At 34.4% G+C, this 19,877-nt stretch overlaps 1 protein-coding gene across 3 annotated transcripts in view; it reads left to right on the plus strand.

Moving 5' to 3' along the window:
- Positions 1–19,877, plus strand: part of POT1 (protection of telomeres 1) — an 83,401-nt gene that overhangs the window by 48,114 nt on the left and 15,410 nt on the right. For all 3 annotated transcript variants that reach the window (XM_058724424.1, XM_058724422.1, XM_058724423.1), the window contains exons 10-15: positions 1,862–2,017; positions 7,447–7,616; positions 8,743–8,831; positions 13,676–13,732; positions 15,858–16,014; positions 17,367–17,572. In XM_058724424.1, the coding sequence (XP_058580407.1) occupies positions 1,862–2,017; positions 7,447–7,616; positions 8,743–8,831; positions 13,676–13,732; positions 15,858–16,014; positions 17,367–17,572 (835 nt within the window). The remainder of the gene's footprint in view (positions 1–1,861; positions 2,018–7,446; positions 7,617–8,742; positions 8,832–13,675; positions 13,733–15,857; positions 16,015–17,366; positions 17,573–19,877) is intronic.

The raw sequence follows: 19,877 nt of genomic DNA on the forward strand, positions 1-19,877 counted from the left end.
ATTGCTAAATGGTGATTGTTATCTATTTAGAAAAGAATCAGATCTGTACATAAGATACAAATTCCTAACAGATTAAGTTTTGATACAAAATTACAAAAGTTCCAGAAAACATTAAAAAAAAAAAAAAAAGACTTCTAGGTGATTAGAACTGAAGCATAAAAACAATGTAGCTACACTCTACTCTCTCAGCCCCTCCCCCAAAAGGCTGGGAGATTCATCTGTAAAGCTATTTAAAAGTCACAAAAACAGTATGAAAGAACACATTCCAGGTGGAGAAAAAAGTTCGTGACATACACTGTACCTGCTCCCAGGGTGTGTATCCTGGTTCTTTGAATAATTTAGGGAACGGTGAGTGACCCAAACTCAGTGATTGTTTATTTGAAACTTGGAATAGTCACCAACGTTATTCAGTACTTCCTCTGTAAGCTCACGCTGGCAGACAGCTGAAATGAGTGTATTCTGTTCAGAGAGCCTGCTTCTCTTGTCCAGCCAAATTTCTCACATGCAGAGGCATTCTTATCTCGTGCCAGATGTCTTTTGTCATACCCTTTTATAACAAAGCACAGCCATTTCTTCAAAGCCTAGCACAACGCAGGCTAGCTCACACCCTAAGGGTAGGGGAGCACATACTCCTCCTGTGCCCATGTTCCCATGCTCATCTTAATGTGGCATACGTAGCAGTCCAAGATGTCCTTTCCTTTTCCAGCACGATTTTCATTCATTTGTGTTCATAACCTCTAACTTAAACAGAACATTCCTATCTGTACTTTTATTTTTTTTTTAAGTTTTTTTTTTTTTTTTAATGTTTATTTTTGAGACAGAGAGAGACTGAGCATGAATGGGGGAGGGGCAGAGAGAGAGGGAGACACAGAATCGGAAGCAGGCTCCAGGCTCTGAGCCGTCAGCCCAGAGCCCGACGCGGGGCTCTAACTCACAGACCGCGAGATCGTGACCTGAGCTGAAGTCAGAGGCTTAACCGACTGAGCCACCCAGGCGCCCCCCCTATCTGTACTTTTATTTTTTTTTTTTTTTTTTTTTTTTTTTTTAATTTTTTTTTTCAACGTTTTTTATTTATTTTTGGGACAGAGAGAGACAGAGCATGAACGGGGGAGGGCCAGAGAGAGAGGGAGACACAGAATCGGAAACAGGCTCCAGGCTCCGAGCCATCAGCCCAGAGCCCGACGCGGGGCTCGAACTCATGGACCTCGAGATCGTGACCTGGCTGAAGTCGGACGCTTAACCGACTGCGCCACCCAGGCGCCCCCCTATCTGTACTTTTAAAAGCCTCTTCCAAATGAAAACAAAGTGAAAAAATAAGCAAAGGTTAGAATACATTCCTAAAAGAGATTTATACTTAAGAAAATGAGCAGATGTAGTCATAAAGGTGTATTTTAAATTATTTAAAATAGCAAATCACCAGTACAGGGATCAGTTTAATAAATTTTTGTATATCCACAGCATAAAATGAAAGAAGCAATTGACGATCATATTTTAGAAAAATATTTATATTAGCTGATAAATTGCTCGACAGTAAGCTAAGAAATGCAAAGCAGAATATAATGCCAGTTAAAAACAGAAAAAGACACATAAATACACAGAAGAAAAACAGATAAAGAAATTCAGCAATGTGTTAGCACTTTTTTTCCAGGTAGTGTGAATTTTTTTCTTTATAGTTTCTACATGACCTATATCTATGTAGTCCTTTTACAACCAGAATATACACCATTTTTAAAGTTTAGCAGATATTTGGGGGAATACATTTAATACTTGTAAGTTATATTACCGGAAAATAATGTTCTTTTTAAAGTCTCCACTGTTGCTCAGAAAGATCATTAAAGTTTGCTTTACCCTGTTATGGCAGGTATGGGATGGCACCAGGACCCCATTCCCATCTTGGAGAGTCTTGATAGAAGACCTTGCACTTGAAGGAGATTTAAGTCACATCCATCAGCTACAGAATCTAACAATAGACATTTTAGTCTATGATAATCATGTTCAAGTGGCAAAATTTCTGAAGGTGATGTTGAGTAGCAAATGTTTTCTATTTTGTGTTTTTATAAATGTGGGGGTAAATCACATTTATAGATGATATTTGAGGTCTAGAAATTAACTCCAAATTTATTTTTCTTTAATTTTTATTTGTAAAATGTATTTAAAATAAGTTATTAGAAAAAGGAAAATATTAGAACATTTCATTAAATTATAATGGCTTGAATAACTTTTAAAAATTAAAGAACATTTCCTGGATATTTTAAGACTGTACACAACTTTACCATAAAAGTAGTAAGGAAAAATGTTCTGGTATATGGTTGTATAAAATGTTTGTAAACTTAAACATTTAAGCTTTATAAATTGGGTTTTGAAAATTTAGCCTACAACTTTCTACTCATTAGTTTAAGAAATTGTTGATCCACCTCTAATATATGTCATAAATTGTGTGTGTTTATACTGTACAGTTTATTAGAATTTGCTCACTGCTTTTGAGTTACTGGTTTTTTTAGGTAAAAGCTCACTGTTGAGATGTGGCACTTCTTGATTATTAATATTTTAGGGAATATTTTTCTTCATTGTATTGTGTCTTTTATTTGGAAGTATCTTTTCTAGCAACATATGGCATCATTATAACAACAGTGATAATAGCAACATTTGTTAAACACTTCAGATGTATTTAGCACTATCCTGTGTAGTCAGTATTGTCACCATTCCCGTTTTACATATGAGAAAACTGAGGAGTCAGCTGTTAAGCCCAAGATTTCGCGGCTACTTGTATGTGAATCTGTAGTGTTTGGTTTCCAGAGCCAGTCCTTTTAAGCAGTATAAAGAAATGATTTTCTTTATTGCAAATAGCTTCGATCCTACCTTTAGGGAGTTATACAGCCTGCTTATAGAAAGTTATATGGCCTACTTATAGGAAGAAAACAGTAAAAGTGAATTGCAGCTGTTTTCGATCTGAATTTTATGCCCAGTCTCCCTTTGTAAATAAATGTTCTTGGAGAAGGAAATAGTTCCTCTAACACTGCGTTACAAATAAGCCCCCCCAACTCATCGATAAATGAGGCTAAAGTCTGGGTCCAGGAGGGGTGATAACTGAACTTGCTTGTCCTTTATATGTATGTATGTATGTGTGTGTGTGTGTGTGTGTGTGTGTGTGTGTGTACACGTTTTCATACCTAACATCAGAGAAAATTGACTGTTGAAAATACATTTTTGATGCTTCTCCCTGATTTTGTCTACACTGATTATTTCAAAAATACACATAATGATAGAGTCAATTCAAAGTCTTATTTTTTTTTAATTATTTTTTTTTTTTTTTTTTTTTTTTTTTTAGCGTTTATTGATTTTTGAGACATAGAGAGACAGAGCATGAACAGGGGAGGGTCAGAGAGAGAGGGAGACACAGAATCTGAAACAGGCTCCAGGCTCTGAGCTGTCAGCACAGAGCCCGATGTGGGACTCGAACCCACGAACCTTGAGATCATGACCTGAGCCGAAGTCGGATGCCCAACCGACTGAGCCACCCAGGCGCCCCTCAAAGTCTTTTTAAAATACAGATAGAGTTCTGTTTTGAATGAAAAAAGATTTGCATTTTTTTTTTAGATTCCGCTTTCACAATTTAATTTCCTCTCTTTCCCTATGCTGCATTTATAAGTTTTCCTATTCCCTCTCACCTGTCCAAGACTTGAATAACACCTAACACAGTGCTTTTCTTACAGTAAAGCTGAAGTAAATAGTACCTGCTAGTGAATGAACAAATCAATGAGAGCTGTGAATTTTTTTCAGGTCCCTTTTTGTTTACCTTATCTTACCCACTAGAGGGTGCTCTGAGCGCACATTGCTAAGAAAATATAAGGCACTTAATCTTTTTCTAAAGATAACATAGTATTACATTATTTATCTGCACTGTAATAGAAAAATGGAAGGGATTTTCTCTGTATAAGTAAGGCAACTGTAAGCTTTTAGTTAATGTATATTGACATCACATTTTATTTATACTAAGGAAACCTCTATACCATTTCATATTAACTTAAGAAATTCCCAGTCAGATGACATTAATACAAATGAATTCTTATCAACGCTTGAAGACAACTGTTTGAAATTGCATTTTTATACTGAAATACATGGAACACATGTATTTTTGTTGCATAGGAACAGGAAAAAAATATGTTTTTAATAAAGAGAAGACAGTGAAGGCAATCTAAGTATAATATAATTGGCTTTTATATGCAGTACATTTTACAGTTGAAATCGCCCTTGACATTCTTCCTAAATTTTGCTTTTTGAGTGTTACATATTCACACATGCACAAACCCACCTATATGCGGGCACACACACATGTGCACAAGCACACACACATCGCAAACTTTTTGTCTAGAAATTAAAGCAGTGTATTTCTAATCCCCAGTCTTATCCTGACACAATTTAAACATAATTATAAAAAATATATAGTCATAATTATGTTTTGGCCTTCAGTGACCCAAGACCTGTATAGTTTGGTTATTTTCAGACATATACAAGTAATTAAAACTATTAAAGGGAACTTCTCGATAGTTTATAGGGAAGATTTAAATTATTTCTAAAGGGATAGTGATTTCTTAATAGCTACATTTGCTTTGCTTTTTTATTTTGCTAGCGGGGAGGGACAGAGGGATAGAGGAAAGTCTTCAGCAGACCCCTTGCTCAGCATGGAGCCCAACACAGGGTTTGATCTCACGACCAACCATGAATGAGATCATGACCTGAGCTGAAATCAGGAGTTGTAGGCTTAACTGACTGAGCCACCCAGGCACCCCTGCTTTGCTTCCTTTTTGATATTCATTGAAAGGGATATTTATCACAATTTGTGACAGTATATTTTTATAATTTTTGGTTATGACTCCCTCACTTGTAATTTTAGAATCTTATCACATTACTGACAAGACTAAGCAATGTGTGTCTATTATAGTACAGCATCTGGCACATTTCATGGTATATTTAGTCAGCTTAAAAAAAATACAATGCTGCCTCCAGAAGGAATTTGTGGAAATAACAATTTGTCATCTTGATAGCCTAGTTATATAAATAAATTCTTTCGTGGTCTTTAAATATTGTTTTATTATGAAATACAGTAGTGGAAAAGATAGTGTAATAAATACCCATGTGCCTACCATTCAAACTTAGTATTTTTAAATGTTTTGCCACACTAATTTCAGGTGCTTTTAATTTTTAGGACATAAATCTCTACATGTTGAGTCTTCTTTGTACGTCTGCTCATTCTCATGTTTTGCTCCTTAGTATCTTTCTATTTATCCTAACATGTAGGTATATACACCCGGGTTTATTATGCTTTTATTTTAATAATGTACTTTTCTCTGAAAAATGCATAAGGTATATATATTATTCTGTAATTTACTTTTTTCTTTTATATTTTTAAGATATATCCATGTTCATACAAGTGTCTGCGTTAATACCAGAGAGTCTTAATTATTACAGCTTTATTTTTAAATGATTCTACAGATCAAGCAAACCTTCCCCGCCCCCGCCCCCACCCCCCACTCCCGCAGTTTAGTCTTCAAACTTGACTTGCTGTTCACGTCTGTATGCATTTTCAGATCAGCTTTTCAAATTTCATGTAAGACACTGGAGATTTTGATTGAAATTATACTGATTTTAAAAATTAATTTGGGGGGGAAATTACTATCTTTATAGTGTTAAAGCTTGTTATTTATGAATATGATATCTTTCTCCATGTTTAGGCCTTTAAAAGCATTTTTTTTTAATTTACATGGAGCATTTTATTTAGAGGGAGGTGGTTTTTAATTTGTTTTTTTTGTTTGTTTGTTTGTTTTGTTTTTTCCTTACGTGACCTCTTCCCCCAACATGGGGCTAGAACTCAGGACTCCAAGATTAAGAGTTACGTGCTCTACTGACTGGGCCAGCCAGGTCCCTGCATGTTTTAGGCCTTCCCTAAGTGCTTTTTTTATATGTGTACTAGTGTACTACCTACTTTGAAAAGGAATCACAGAATAATAAACATCCAGAAAAAGTGAGATAAAAGTAAATAGAAATGTTTTGGTTTTTTTTTTCTTCTAGTATCTCACTTTAGAGACCATGAGGAAAACTAGTTTTGTCTTCTTTTCTTTTGGAGTTTTCTTTCTCTGACTCTTTTTACCCTGCTCCTCTGCCATGTTGTAGATGTATGTCAGTGGAAGAAGTCAGAGAAAAAAAGACCTAAATGTCCTGTCTCCTTCTCACAAAAACATGACTGGGTTGGAAAAAGGTTATGTAGCTTCTTCCTTTGAGTAGGTGTCAATTTCTTTTATAAACATTCTGCATCTGTCATTTTAAGTCTTCTCCTTAAACAAATACTCTATAGTTAAAGACATTTTTAAGACTAAATAAAACATCTAAAATTGTAGAACATTTAGTTAAAAATTATAATTGGTTTAGTTTTGTATTTGAACTCACAGAAGGTATTTCACATGGTGACAAGAGTTCTTATTACAAAAGTTTTCTTTCCATAAAACTTGTGCAATAGGGGGATATTTTTGCTATTTCCATAGAACTTGTGGAATAGGGGGATATTTTTGCTATTATAGTGCATTAAAAAATATTTTCTAGTATTCTCATAATGAGAGTATTTTAGCAACTGTATTTAATGAAATCTTACCTTCAAGTAGCTAAAGCAAGTTAAGAAACCTTAAACAGGCTTCCAAATCAAATAGAGGGCTTGGGTTTGATTTAGGTTATAGGTTTCTTTTTTTTTTTTTTTTTTTTTTTTTTTTTTTTTTTTTTTTAAGATTTTTAACGTTTTATTTATTTTTGAGTCAGGGAGAGACAGAGCATGAACGGGGGAGGGTCAGAGAGAGAGGGAGACACAGAATCTGAAACAGGCTTCAGGCTCTTGAGCTGTCAGCACAGAGCCCGATGCGGGGCTCGAACCCACAGACCGCGAGATCATGACCTGAGCCGAAGTCGGCCGCTTAACCGACTGAGCCACCCAGGCGCCCCAAGGTTATGGGTTTCTTAACTAGTGTGTTTTATCACTGCTAAGATTCAGTTTTATTTCACACTTCAGTATCTCTGAAATGTCTTTCATTGGAAAAAACATACAGATAGATAGATACGTAATATGCATATGTACATACACTTATATACTACATATACACATCTACATAAATACATGGGTCTACGTATGTGTATGTATATACATATATACGTGCCTAAATATACACAAACACGTATATGTATATACACATGTGCGTGCACACATAAAAACACATTTTGGTTTTGATACAGTGCCCTTGAGACTGATATTCAGTACACATCAGTATCGCATACCAGTATCCTTTCTGATAGGTCAGCACTTTTGACTGTTGGTCTGTGCCCCATATTTGTTGTTAAGTATTTTATGTATCGGAAATTGTTCGATTTTTCTCATTTTTTAAATCCTAAATAATCTATTTTTAGGTTGGAAGCTTTCTTAGAATTTATAGCCTCCATACCAAACTTCAATCAGTGAATTTGGAGAACCAAGCAACATTGTTAGCTCTAGAGTTTCATCTCCATGGGGGTACCAGTTATGGCCGGGGAATCAGAGTCTTGCCAGAAAGTAACTCTGATGTGGATCAACTGAAAAAGTAAGCAAATGATACACCTATTTAGAAGTTGTAAATAAGGTATTAATTAAGCTGATTTCCAAGATACTGTTGTTCTGTGCTGGGGTGGGTGGATTTGCTAAGTTCTTTGTAATCAGTCCTCATAGGCTACTGTGCCATTATCCATTTGTCTAAATAGGTGAACCAAATGAAACCAAACTCAAGTGATTGCAGGTTCAAATAGCTAAACAGTAGCAGAGCTAGGGGTGTAATGTCAGGTTTCCAACAGTTCTTGTGCACTTATGTCTACTCTGTGTGCTTATTCTCTTCTTCCACCATGGGTCACATTCCCCACGTAACACCAACAAACAGTTGAAACTGGAGCTGAGCTCAAGTTTGGAAAACTTGATACATATCTAGAATTCCAAACGTACTTAATCCTGCCATGAAAAAATAATTATCTTTCTAAAGTGCCTAGGACCGATCAAATAGGTAACAGAAATGTTTTAGAGTATATTTTAAAAACTTTGAAATGTGCCCAGAAAGTGAATAATGCCTTAGGTCCTGCTACATATGCAGTTCCCTTCTTTGTCAAGTGTTTCTGGTGCTCACTGTGTACAGAAACTTTTTGACCAGGATTCTAGAGGAATAAAAAATAAATCTTCTGCATGTCTTCAAAGAGCTCTAGTAAATGACCTGTTCAGTAAGTTCAAATGAAATAATATTTTTATGTTTTAATATATTGAAATAGTATGACTTGTAAAGCCAATTAAATTAGCTATTTTAATAATCTTCTATCAGTTGTACCTCTTTATTTCTCATATTTCCATATATAGAGCATAGTATTTTACTTTTTGAATCCGGAGTAAGATTGTTCTGACAGAATGCCATCCAATAAATTCCTGGTTTACTTTTGTTTCCTGTATTTCATCATCCTACTGTTTCACTCATATCTTCGTAGAATCAGGTTTTTTAAATTTGGGGGATCTTAGAACTCCCAGATACTCTGAAGAAAGCTGTAGACTTTCTACTGAAGAAGGTATACTACACACATACGTAATTTTTATACAATTTCAGTGATTTCTTATATTCTAAGGATAGAACGGAACTGATCATATTGACTTTGTTTTATGCAATTTGATTTGAAATTATATTCTTTCAATTATAGGGTTTTAGAATCTGCAGATTTGACAGCCGGTCAGTGTTTTGATGGTATATGTCAGTCAGAACATGAGGACAGCTTTCGGTCTCTTTCAAGTAAGGACAGTTTTTAATGTTAACAGTTTAGTCTGTGCTAAGTAAAATGGCTTTATCAATCAATATTCTCTTTTTTTGAATATCTTCCCATCTCTGCCTCTTTCTCTTTTTTGTTAAATCCATATTCATTGTAAAGGAATAGGCTAAATCTTTATCTGTGTCCTATGCAAAGTAAACATTATTCTTCCCTTATTGTGTAATTGCATTTTCAAATTGGGATGGTAAGGATTACTTGATTTGTGATATATGTAGTATTTATATGTATATATTTATATGTGTATGTATATATATTCATTAAGATTTTGTATTTCCTAGGCAACCATTTTGCTTGTCAGTTTCTAATATGAACAGTGATTGTTTTTGCTCTTTTATTTCAAAGAGCTCAATTATTTTTTGATCATATATATTTCAGATCATACATATTTCATATACACACACACACACACACACACATATATTTACAATCTATTTTATGAGTATTTTTTCTCTACCAGTAATAACAAGCATTAAAATTAACATGTATTGCTTGGTGTAGGAACTTACTAATAAGTGCCGACATGCATTAATCCTAACAGTATTCCTTTGAGGTTGAAATTGTTTTGTCCCTTTTACACAAAGGAAACAGGCTTTGAGTGACAGGGGTCGTGTAAGTCACCCAGGGTTACTTAGGTATTAACTAAAGGCAAAGTCAGTCAGATTCAACTGCAGATTATTTGATTTTTTTGTACTTTTTTTTTTTTTTAAGTTGAGAGAGAGAGAGAGAGTGTGAGCAGGGGAGGGTAGGGAGAGAGACAGAGACAGAGACAGAGACAGAGACAGGGAGGGAGAGAATCTTCATCAGGCTCCATGCTCAGCACAGAGCTTGATGCAGGGCTCGATCCCACAACTCTGGGATCATGACCTGACCTGAAATCAAGAATTGACATTCGGGGCGCCTGGGTGGCGCAGTCGGTTAAGCGTCCGACTTCAGCCAGGTCACGATCTCGCGGTCCGTGAGTTCGAGCCCCGCGTCAGGCTCTGGGCTGATGGCTCGGAGCCTGGAGCCTGCTTCCGATTCTGTGTCTCCCTCTCTCTCTGCCCCTCCCCCGTTCATGCTCTGTCTCTCTCTGTCCCAAAAATAAATAAAAAACGTTGAAAAAAAAAAAAATTAAAAAAAAAAAAAGAATTGACATTCAACTGACTGAGCCACCCACGTGCCCCTGATTTTTTGGACATATTTTAAATTTATTTCTTTATTCTCTCTGCCTTAAAACTCTCCACATTTCCTAGCACCTGGCCAGATCCGTGATTAGTTAAACTACAATTAGGAGGGCAATTTACTTCAACTGACAGTCATTTGGAAACAGCATAATTTGTAATTACACTTTTTGAAATTTCTTTTCTCATTTTTCAGAGATTTTAAAATTATTTTTAGGGGCGCCTGGGTGGCTCGTCGGTTAAGCGTCCGGCTTCGGCTCAGGTCATGATCTCACGGTCCGTGAGTTCGAGCCCCGCGTCAGGCTCTGTGCTGACAGCTCAGAGCCTGGAGCCTGTTTCAGATTCTGTGTCTCCCTCTCTCTCTGCTCCTCTCCTGTTCATGCTCTGTCTCTCTCTGTCTCAAAAATAAATAAACGTTAAAAAAAAAAAAATTAAAAAAAATAAAATAAAATAAATAAAATAAAATTATTTTTAAACTATAAAGTTAATAATACATGTCATGATACCAAGTGACACAGCTTCCTCATGCCTTTATGCCCACTACTGAGGTAATGTTAACAGTTTAGTGTGGTTTCTTCAACACTTTCATGTTTATAGAAATATATATGCCTGTACATGAACAGATATGACTTTCCCCTCTGTTTAAAATATTTTAAAAAATGGGACATACTACATAGTTGCTTTGTCAGTGTATCATAGATCTCTTCCTGGGCTAATCCATCTTAAACTCATTTTATTTTATTTTATTTAAAAAAAATTTTTTTTAACATTTATTTATTTTTGAGACAGAGAGAGACAGAGCACGAACGGGGGAGGGTCAGAGATAGGGAGACACAGAGTCCGAAACAGGCTCCAGGCTCCGAGCTGTCAGCACAGAGCCCGACGCGGGGCTTGAACTCACGGACTGTGAGATCGTGACCTGAGCCGAAGTCGGCCGCTCAACCAACTGAGCCACCCAGGCGCCCCAAATCTTAAACTCATTTTAATAGTTGCATAATGTTTTGTAATGTGAGTCTAACATTATAAATGTAGCTATTTTCCATTTGATACACCTTCAGGTTTCCAGTTTTTTGCTCTTACAAATAATGCTTTAATAGCTATCCTTGAACAATTATAAATTCCTGCTTTTCTTTCTCTAAAATAAACTCCTAAAAGAGGAGTTGACAGATCAAAGGATAAGCACATCTTTTATTTTAATAGATGCTGTCAGATTATATGACAAAATGCCATAGAATTCATATGCAAATAACAGTGTAGCAAATATAAAGTGATGTCTTACTTAGTTTCCTTGAGTACTTGGGAAATAGAAAATATTATATATTTTATCAGCCCTTTTTACTTCCTCTTCTTTGAATTGTCTGCTCTTACCTTTTACCTGATTTTCCATTGGGTTTTTAACATTATTTTAAGCAGTTTGAGGGAGACCATATATATATTTTACACAGTTTCTCTGATTTTCTTCTTATTCGACTGTTTTTAAGGTTTTTACAATTGTTTTCACTTCATGCAGAATGGCTAATACTAGGCGATCAGATTCATTGAAATTCTACTTAGCCAGCTTATGATGTCCAGTCAGGTTCTCTTGTCATGAATTCTTATGCCATTTATTAGTGATGTTGAGGAAGAAGGACTATTAATGCATGTTTGTGTATGATGCCACATAAAAAAAATTATAAAAACATACTATAAAATTGTTTTTAAGTTTATTTATTTTGAGAGAGAGTGTGGGGGGAGGGACGGAGGGAGAGGGAGAGAGAGAGTATCCTAAGTAGGCTCCACACTGTCAGTACAGAACTCAATATCAGGCTCGATCTCATGAACTGTGAGATCATGACCAAGAGTCAGATGCTTAACCACTGAGCCACCCAGGTGCTGCCCAAACATACTATGATATGCAATAGAATGTAAGCCAAAGTAATTCCAAAATATGGATACTTTTTTAGTCTCAAATTCATTTTAGAAAGCACTATTAAAACTTACTGCTATGTTCACTTCCTTTGCTTTCTTGTTTTTTAAATTTTTTTTTCATGTTTATTTATTTTTAAGAGAGAGACAGAGCCAAGCAGGGGAGGGACAGAGAGAGATGGAGACACAGAATTGAAAGCAGGCTCCAGGCTCTGAGCTGTCAGCACAGAGCCTGATGTGGGGCATGAACCCTTGAACAGTGAGATCATGACCTGAGCCAAAGTCAGACACTTAACCGACTGAGCCACCCAGGCTCCCCTCCTTTGCTTTCTTGTTAAAGTAAAATCCTATTTTATGGTGTTCATCAAGCCATCATCTTATTAAATTTAATAACTTTATTGTCTTATCCACTTCTCCATTTATTTCTTTCACAATGTGTTTTTCTAAAATAATAAAAATTTTCAAACATGCAGAAAAATTGGAACAGTTGTACAGTGAACACTCATATACCTGCTCTCTGGATTCTCTTTGTTCTGTCATATATTTCTCTCTCACTCTCTCCTAATCAACCCATCTGATAATTTGATCCATGTCAAAGTAAGTTGCAGAAATAAATATGCCTCCTCAAAACTTCAGAATAACATCATTAACTAGAATTCAGTATTTGTTGATGAACCTTTTTGATTTTTGATGTAAAGTTAAACGCAGTGGACAACTGAAGTGTACCATTCCACAAGTTCTGGCTAATACATAAACCTGTGTAACTTAAACCCCTTTAAAAATGTAAAATATCACCCTTGTTGCAGGAAGTTCCCTCATGTTCCTTCCCATTCAGTCCATCCCCAGAAGTTCTGATTTTTTTCCACCATAGATTGTCTATAACTTCAAATAAATGGAATAATATATTCTCTCTTATGTACTGTTTTTGAAATTCATCTGTATTGCCTGTATCGCTAATTCCCTTGTAATACCCAGTAGTACCCTATGAGGTAGACATTGTTTTTAATATGAATTTCCAGTCTTTGCACCATTAGTTTTTTTGTTTTGTTTTGTTTTGTTTTGTTTTGTTTTTTGTTTTTTTCTATGAGATGGCTTGGGTGTCTTTGTCAAAAATCAAGTGAGTGTAAATGTGGATTTATTTCTGGGTTTTCCAGTCAGAAATACTTCATAGTATGGTATGAAGTAAACTTTTTTCTCCTAAAACTAATTTCCAGTTTTTGTAGCACCAGGGTTGTGCTTTCCCTTTGGGTTGTTTCCTGCTTTATCAGAAATCAAAGTGACCATGTAAGTGCAGGTTTATTTCTAGGCTTTCTATGTTATTCTCTTGATATGCTTGTCAGTTTTTATGCCAATATCATATTGCCTTGATTACTGTAGCTTTATAATAAGTCTTTAAGTCAGGTAGCATAAGTCTGCCAGTTTTATTCTTTTTCAGAATTATATTTTATATTCTGGATTCTTTGCATTTCTACTTAAGTGATAGAGTCTCTTATCTTTTACTGTAATAAAGCCTCTGCAATTTTGATTAGGATTATATTGACTCTGCAGATCAGTTTGGGTAGAATTGATGTCTTAACAAACAGTTTTGAGCCTTCTAGTCCATGAACATGGCATGTTTTACTATTGTTTAGATTTTCTTCAATTCTTATCAACAATGTTATATAGTTTTCAGTTCCATATGGAATTTTTCATGGATCTTAAAACTGTATAATTCTTCCTTTTTCTTTCCTTTTTCTTTCTAGGCTCTGGATCAGTATCACTGTATGAGGTAGAAAGATGCCAGCAACTATCAGCTACAAGTAAGACTATGTTTCATTTTTGAAATAAGGGTGTAATAGTGTGCATGATAAAGTCTGTCCTTACATTTATCAACTAATTTGTTCCTATCTATTATTGAGAGCAGATATCCATGAGGGCGAAAATATGCACATATTTATCTTTCATTTCTGTACCTCATCCTAACTGGCATAAAATGGAACTCAGAAAGATACATGTTTTTACATTGAACATATATTTTAAGTCCTACAGGTATGAGGTTTGTAAAACATATTCTATTTAACAGTGCAGTGGGGCTTATTTCATTTTGAGAATGTGATAAAATATATGACATAATTTTTATCTATTCACACTATGAATTTAGCGATGTGCCCATAAAGGCAGTATACCCCAAAACTTTAGTGTTAGCAATGATAGTAAATCTGTCAGATGCCCTCTTTCTGTTAGTTCAGCTAAGATGAAAAAAATTAAGAAAAAAAATTTTTAAGCACGAGTCTATTAAATAAAGCTCTATAATATACTATTATAATAATATGAGTTTCTCATTGGAGAAAGAACATATAACTGTGAAATGAGGGAAAGCCAGAAGAAAGAAACTTGTGGTGTTGTATTGGAATAGGAAGGGTCAGTATGGACTCATGATTTTATAAATAAATGTAGAAATAGATGCAGATGTCTGTGTGTGTGTGTGTGTGTGTGCATATATATACATGTATGTATATATGTATACATTTATACATGTGCAGGTGCGTGTGTGGAAGTATAAGTATGAACACATTTGCATGTATATCCTATCTCTGTCCAGTTAAAGGGCTTCAAAATAATGGCAACCCAATAGCAATGGATGTACCTCATGCACAGATCTTGGTTTATAAATGATATTCCCCCTTAAAAAGAATCAGGGCTGCTTGGAGAGATAGTAGACTCCAGGATTGGGACAGGAGAATTACAAGATGAATCCAGAACATCTTGTTGTGCCAGAAGGTAAAGAAGTTCTCAGTTAATTATGGAGCATGTCAAATCTGATACAATTTGAGCATCAAAATAAAAAATACTAGTGATGGAGTAAAACCGAACAGTAGTAGGGATCCATTAGTCCGTGTGGATAGTAAATAAAAGAACAAATGAATGAATGAATAAATATGTGCGATTGAGTGGAGAGCTCCTAGTTACAATAGAATGACAGCTAACGAATGTAAAAGGAATGATGAAGTTAGGAAAAAAAATCATTTTGCAACCATGATAGTAATAACTGACTTAGTTGTAAATCACCAGTGGGTCCTAAACTAGCAGGATCCTAAATGTTTACTGAGGAGTGAGATACTTCTATTTCCCCAAGTACTTTCTTATTAGTTATAAAGGGGGAAATAATAAATTTATAGTGGAGAAGAAACCTGTTGAACACCACTATAACCAAGTGGAGAAGAAACCTGTTGAACGCCACTATAACCAAGTGAGCCAAGTTAACATCCCCAGGAATGAAAACGCTGGTGACTTGTATGCCTCTTGTTCCGATGCAGAGAGGGACGCCTGTATCACTTGCAGTATACTAGACTGCCAAAAGGGCATAATCTGTATCTGACCATGAGCAGAACCAGACACACCCAAGTCAATGGCCTCTGCTCAAATATATCAGTGTCATAAAAGACCAAGAAAGGCTGAGGGACCATTCTACATTAAAGGAGTCCAAAGAGACAGGAAAAATAAATGCAATGCATGGTTCAAGACTGGATTCTGGACCCAGAAATAAAGATCTAAGGGAGAACATTACAGGGACAGTTGGAAAAATTTGAATAATGTCTGTTGATTCAGTGATAATGTTACATATTCTGAAGTTGAAAATTGCACTGTAATATGCCAATCTTCAGAATCTTCTGAAATACACACTGAAGTATTTAGGGATAAAAGAGCATGATATCTGGAAATTATTCATAAATGATTCATGTATATATATGAATATGTAAGGAGATATATATGGAGAGGGAGCTACCAGGTGGAGATGATGACAAATGTGGCAAAATATTAACAAGGTTGGCAATAGAACTTAAATAATTCAGTTTTATTGTATCTGGTTCAAGGGAATTCGTATTATGAATATTCTTATTATTCTTGTAAGTTATTCTGACTTAATCTAAAAATTATTTTTAGTACTTACAGATCATCACTATTTGGAGAAAACCCCACTATGTGCTATTTTGAAACAAAAAGCTCCTCAACAGTATCGTATTCGAGCAAAATTAAGGTCATATAAGCCCAGAAGTCTCCTTCAGTCTGTTAAACTTCATTGTCCTAAATGTCATGCACTGTAAGTATTTTCTGTAATAAAACAGAAGTTTTTATTTCATAATTTTGTGAATATACATTTTCATATATACCAATCAGTTTAAGTCCTGGCCGTGTGTAAATTGTGACTTTGTATGTTATATTTTGAAACAGTGGTAACATTTTTAAGAGAAAATACTAAATTCTTAGTAAATCCTTCTGACATTTCTTAGTAGTAATAAATAAAAGTGGGTGCTGTTTTCAGATCTAAATTCAGTTTAGTAGCTTTAATACATGAATGAATACATATAGTTATATAAAATAAATTTATATTAGAATGATTATGTACTTACTCAAGACATTCTGAATTTATTTTTAATCTCTTTTTTCTTTTTTATGCAATTTGACTGTCTTCCCTTTAAATATATAATGTGTAAATATAGTACATTTCCTTTATATTTGTGTGTGTGCATGTGTGTATATATATTATAAAATTATATAATTACGTAGTCCATTATATTTGTGTATATAAATATAATTTGTGTATGTACATTAATATATGTAAATTTTCTCCTCCACAATCTAAGTATAATACTATTTGTAGACAGTTTTGATCATCAAACTTTAAATAAAATGGGGACCATCTTCTACCCATTTGAGCTTAAAATGATGGTCGGAATTAAAATATAAATACAGATTTTATATAATTGTTGAAGAATTATTAAATTACAGTTTGTTAAATTCTGTAAAGTCATATAGCTTTGCCAAACAAAACTACCGTCTATGAGCATTTTTTTAGACAAATAAGAGAATCACGTCAAAAAGGTAAAGTGGTGTTACCTGAAGTTACACAGCTGGTTGGGGACAGAACCAAGGCAAGGACATAGACATTTTGGTTCCAGATCGTGCCATTTCCATTGTATACATACTTTACCACGTGACTTTTTAAAATTATTAGTCTAGGTTAAAAGGAATTGAAAGGGGTATTGGTTTGTAAAGTGGGTGCCCTGTGAAAGAGATTACTTAGGTGGTAAGTGGATATTTAACAAGAAGCTGTATCTTTTTCTCCCATGGAGAAGTTTAACATTCCTTACAGAGGAGAATGAATTGGTGTTAGAAATAGTTATAGGATCCTTGGTATCACAAAACCAGATAAGGAAATTGCTAGCAGTTAATATAGTTATGATATGGATCTACTTAGTTGTGAAGTATCATCAAATCTTTTTCTGTGAATAAGAGTCACTTAACCTGCAAAGTGAATTATGTCCACATTTTAAAATAAGTAGCTGGTGCATCAGCATGTAAACAAATTTGTCTTAATTGGATAATTTGTTAAATTTGAATTTCCAAGCTTATACCAATTGTTTTGTATTATATCATTGTCAATGATTTTAGGCAAGAAGTTCCACATGAGGGTGATTTGGATATAATTTTACAAGAGGGTGCAACTAAAATCCCAGATACTAAACTACAAAATACATCATTATATGATTCTAAAATGTGGACCACTAAAGATCAAGGAGAACGAAAAGTAGCTGTTCATTTTGTAAAAAATAATGGTATTCTCCCACTTTCAAGTGACTGTCTGATTTTGATAGAAGGTAATGTATTTAAGTTACTGTTTTATTAGAATATAGCTTTTGCTTGTGTCTTTCTCTGATTAATGATTGTTAAATATATTTTAGGGGCAACCTAGGACATACAAAGTCAAAATATTATTAAATTACATAAAATAGAGTATATTATATATAACAAATAGATTTAAATATATATATATATATATATATATATACACACATATAAACTAATCTGAATTACATTTAGAAATCATATATTGAACTCAAGTGTTTGCATTTGTCTATCTTGTTGAATTTGGATAGAATCTTAATCAGATTCAAGCTCATTGTCGAGCAGTGTTTCATCAGGAGGCTGCTTGTTATGTACAGTTATTGTTACCTTGGCCTCTGGATGTCACTGTTGTTCCATAAAAAAAAAAAAAAAAAAAAAAAAACCTGAAAGTCATCTATTGATATTTACGTCAAGGAAGGGACCCTGGAAACAAGTAAAGATAACTTGACAGGTTTTAAAAGGAAGAAACTGAGTCATATATATTTTTGCATTTCCTTTCCACTTTTCACTAATTTTAATATCTAATATATATATATATATATATATATATGTATATATATATATATATATATATACACACACACACAAACACATATAAACTTATTTTTCCCCATGCCAAATTTAAAGTTTCATAATTTTCCTTGAGACTTTTCTTCCTCAGTAATATTCTATGATAGAAGGAAAACATCATCTTTAATTTGCAGAGAAATCTTTAGTTTTATTTTATAAATGAATTAATCTTTATTATAGTGGATTATGATCATTTTGTTAGTGACATTTTTCTATTTATAAAAGTAATATGTACCTGTTTTAGAAAATACATATATATAAATACATATGAATATGACCATTGGTATCCTTTCATGAACATCTCTTATTTTAATACACTTACAACATACCAGAAATGATTTTAATTTCTATGTATTAATTAACCATGACAATATTCTTATTCATTTGGTCTTATTGTAAGCTCTTTTTTATACATGAGAAAACTGAATCATAGAGAAGTTGTGGATCTTCCCCACTACAGGTAGTAAGTGGAACTGAATTGTTTCTGGTTTTTTGACATATTAACTCTATGATGAAGTTTCTTCTCCCTGAATGAAATGTAATTGGGAGTTGGGGGGGGGGGGGTGGGTGCACAAAGAATTAAGTAAATGTTGCCCAGTTACTTTCCAGTAAAGCTGTCGTAGTATTCATATACTTTAGTAGCATATGAGATTATCTGTTCCCCCATCTTCATCATCATATACTAGCCCTTTAAAAAATGTGTCCACTTTGATGAGTGAAATGTAGTATCATCTTAGTCCATTAGCAATACTGGAATCTCTACCAGTAAGTAGATATAAAAACAAAGCACACAGACACATGCACACACACAAAAATGGAGTAAGACTATTCGTATGCCCTAAAAATAAAATAAAGCTTTGAAACTATCAGTTTCTATAAGTATTGTCCTTGTAGGGCCATCTAGGAGGATATCCAGTACACCTTAGTGTTCTCCTGTGAACTGCCTCCCAGAGAATTCTGTGTTAAAGCCAAGTTGACCTTGAGGGTCCAAAAGAAGCTTGAATGAAGAAGTACCTTTAGCTCCTGATCCTGTCACTCATCCCACAAACTTTCAGTCTCACCTCCTGCCATTCCTCAATTTCCATTACACCCTCCAGCCATATTGAACCGGAGGCAATTCCTAAACCCAGGGTATTTCTCTGTACCTCTTTGCCATTCTGTTGGTATTCTCCTGAGAATTTCTTCTCTAATGTTCATAAGTAACTTAATAATTCCCTTTACTCAACAATTCATGTGAAATATTTAATGAACACCTACACCTACCAAGCACTCTTGATTCTCAAGGCAGATTTGAGTGGTTTTTATTGCATAGTGTATGAACTTTCAGTAGATCACTTTCCTTCCTGTATTGTATTTGTATTATATCTGTTTATAGACTTGTTTGCTTACTAGACTGTAACTAGGATCCATGTTCATTTTAATCTTTGTATCTTTAGCTCCTAGGGTAGGACACTAGGCATGCAGCTGGCTCTCAGTAAATATTTATTGAACAAATAAATATATCCAGAGTAATAACACTGACTTACAGAACTTTTTAACGAAACTCAAATGTGAAAATATATCTGAAAGCACTTTAAAATATAAAAGGGTTTCATGAAAATGCAAGCTATTTTTATTTTATCATATTTCTGAGTATTATAACCCTACCCAGGGGCAAGGACCTAACTGCAGTGCGACACGGCAGAACTGTGGCTTCCAGCTTCGCAA

Source organism: Neofelis nebulosa, chromosome 4 (assembly GCF_028018385.1).
Source record: "Neofelis nebulosa isolate mNeoNeb1 chromosome 4, mNeoNeb1.pri, whole genome shotgun sequence".
Classification (NCBI taxonomy): domain Eukaryota; kingdom Metazoa; phylum Chordata; class Mammalia; order Carnivora; family Felidae; genus Neofelis; species Neofelis nebulosa.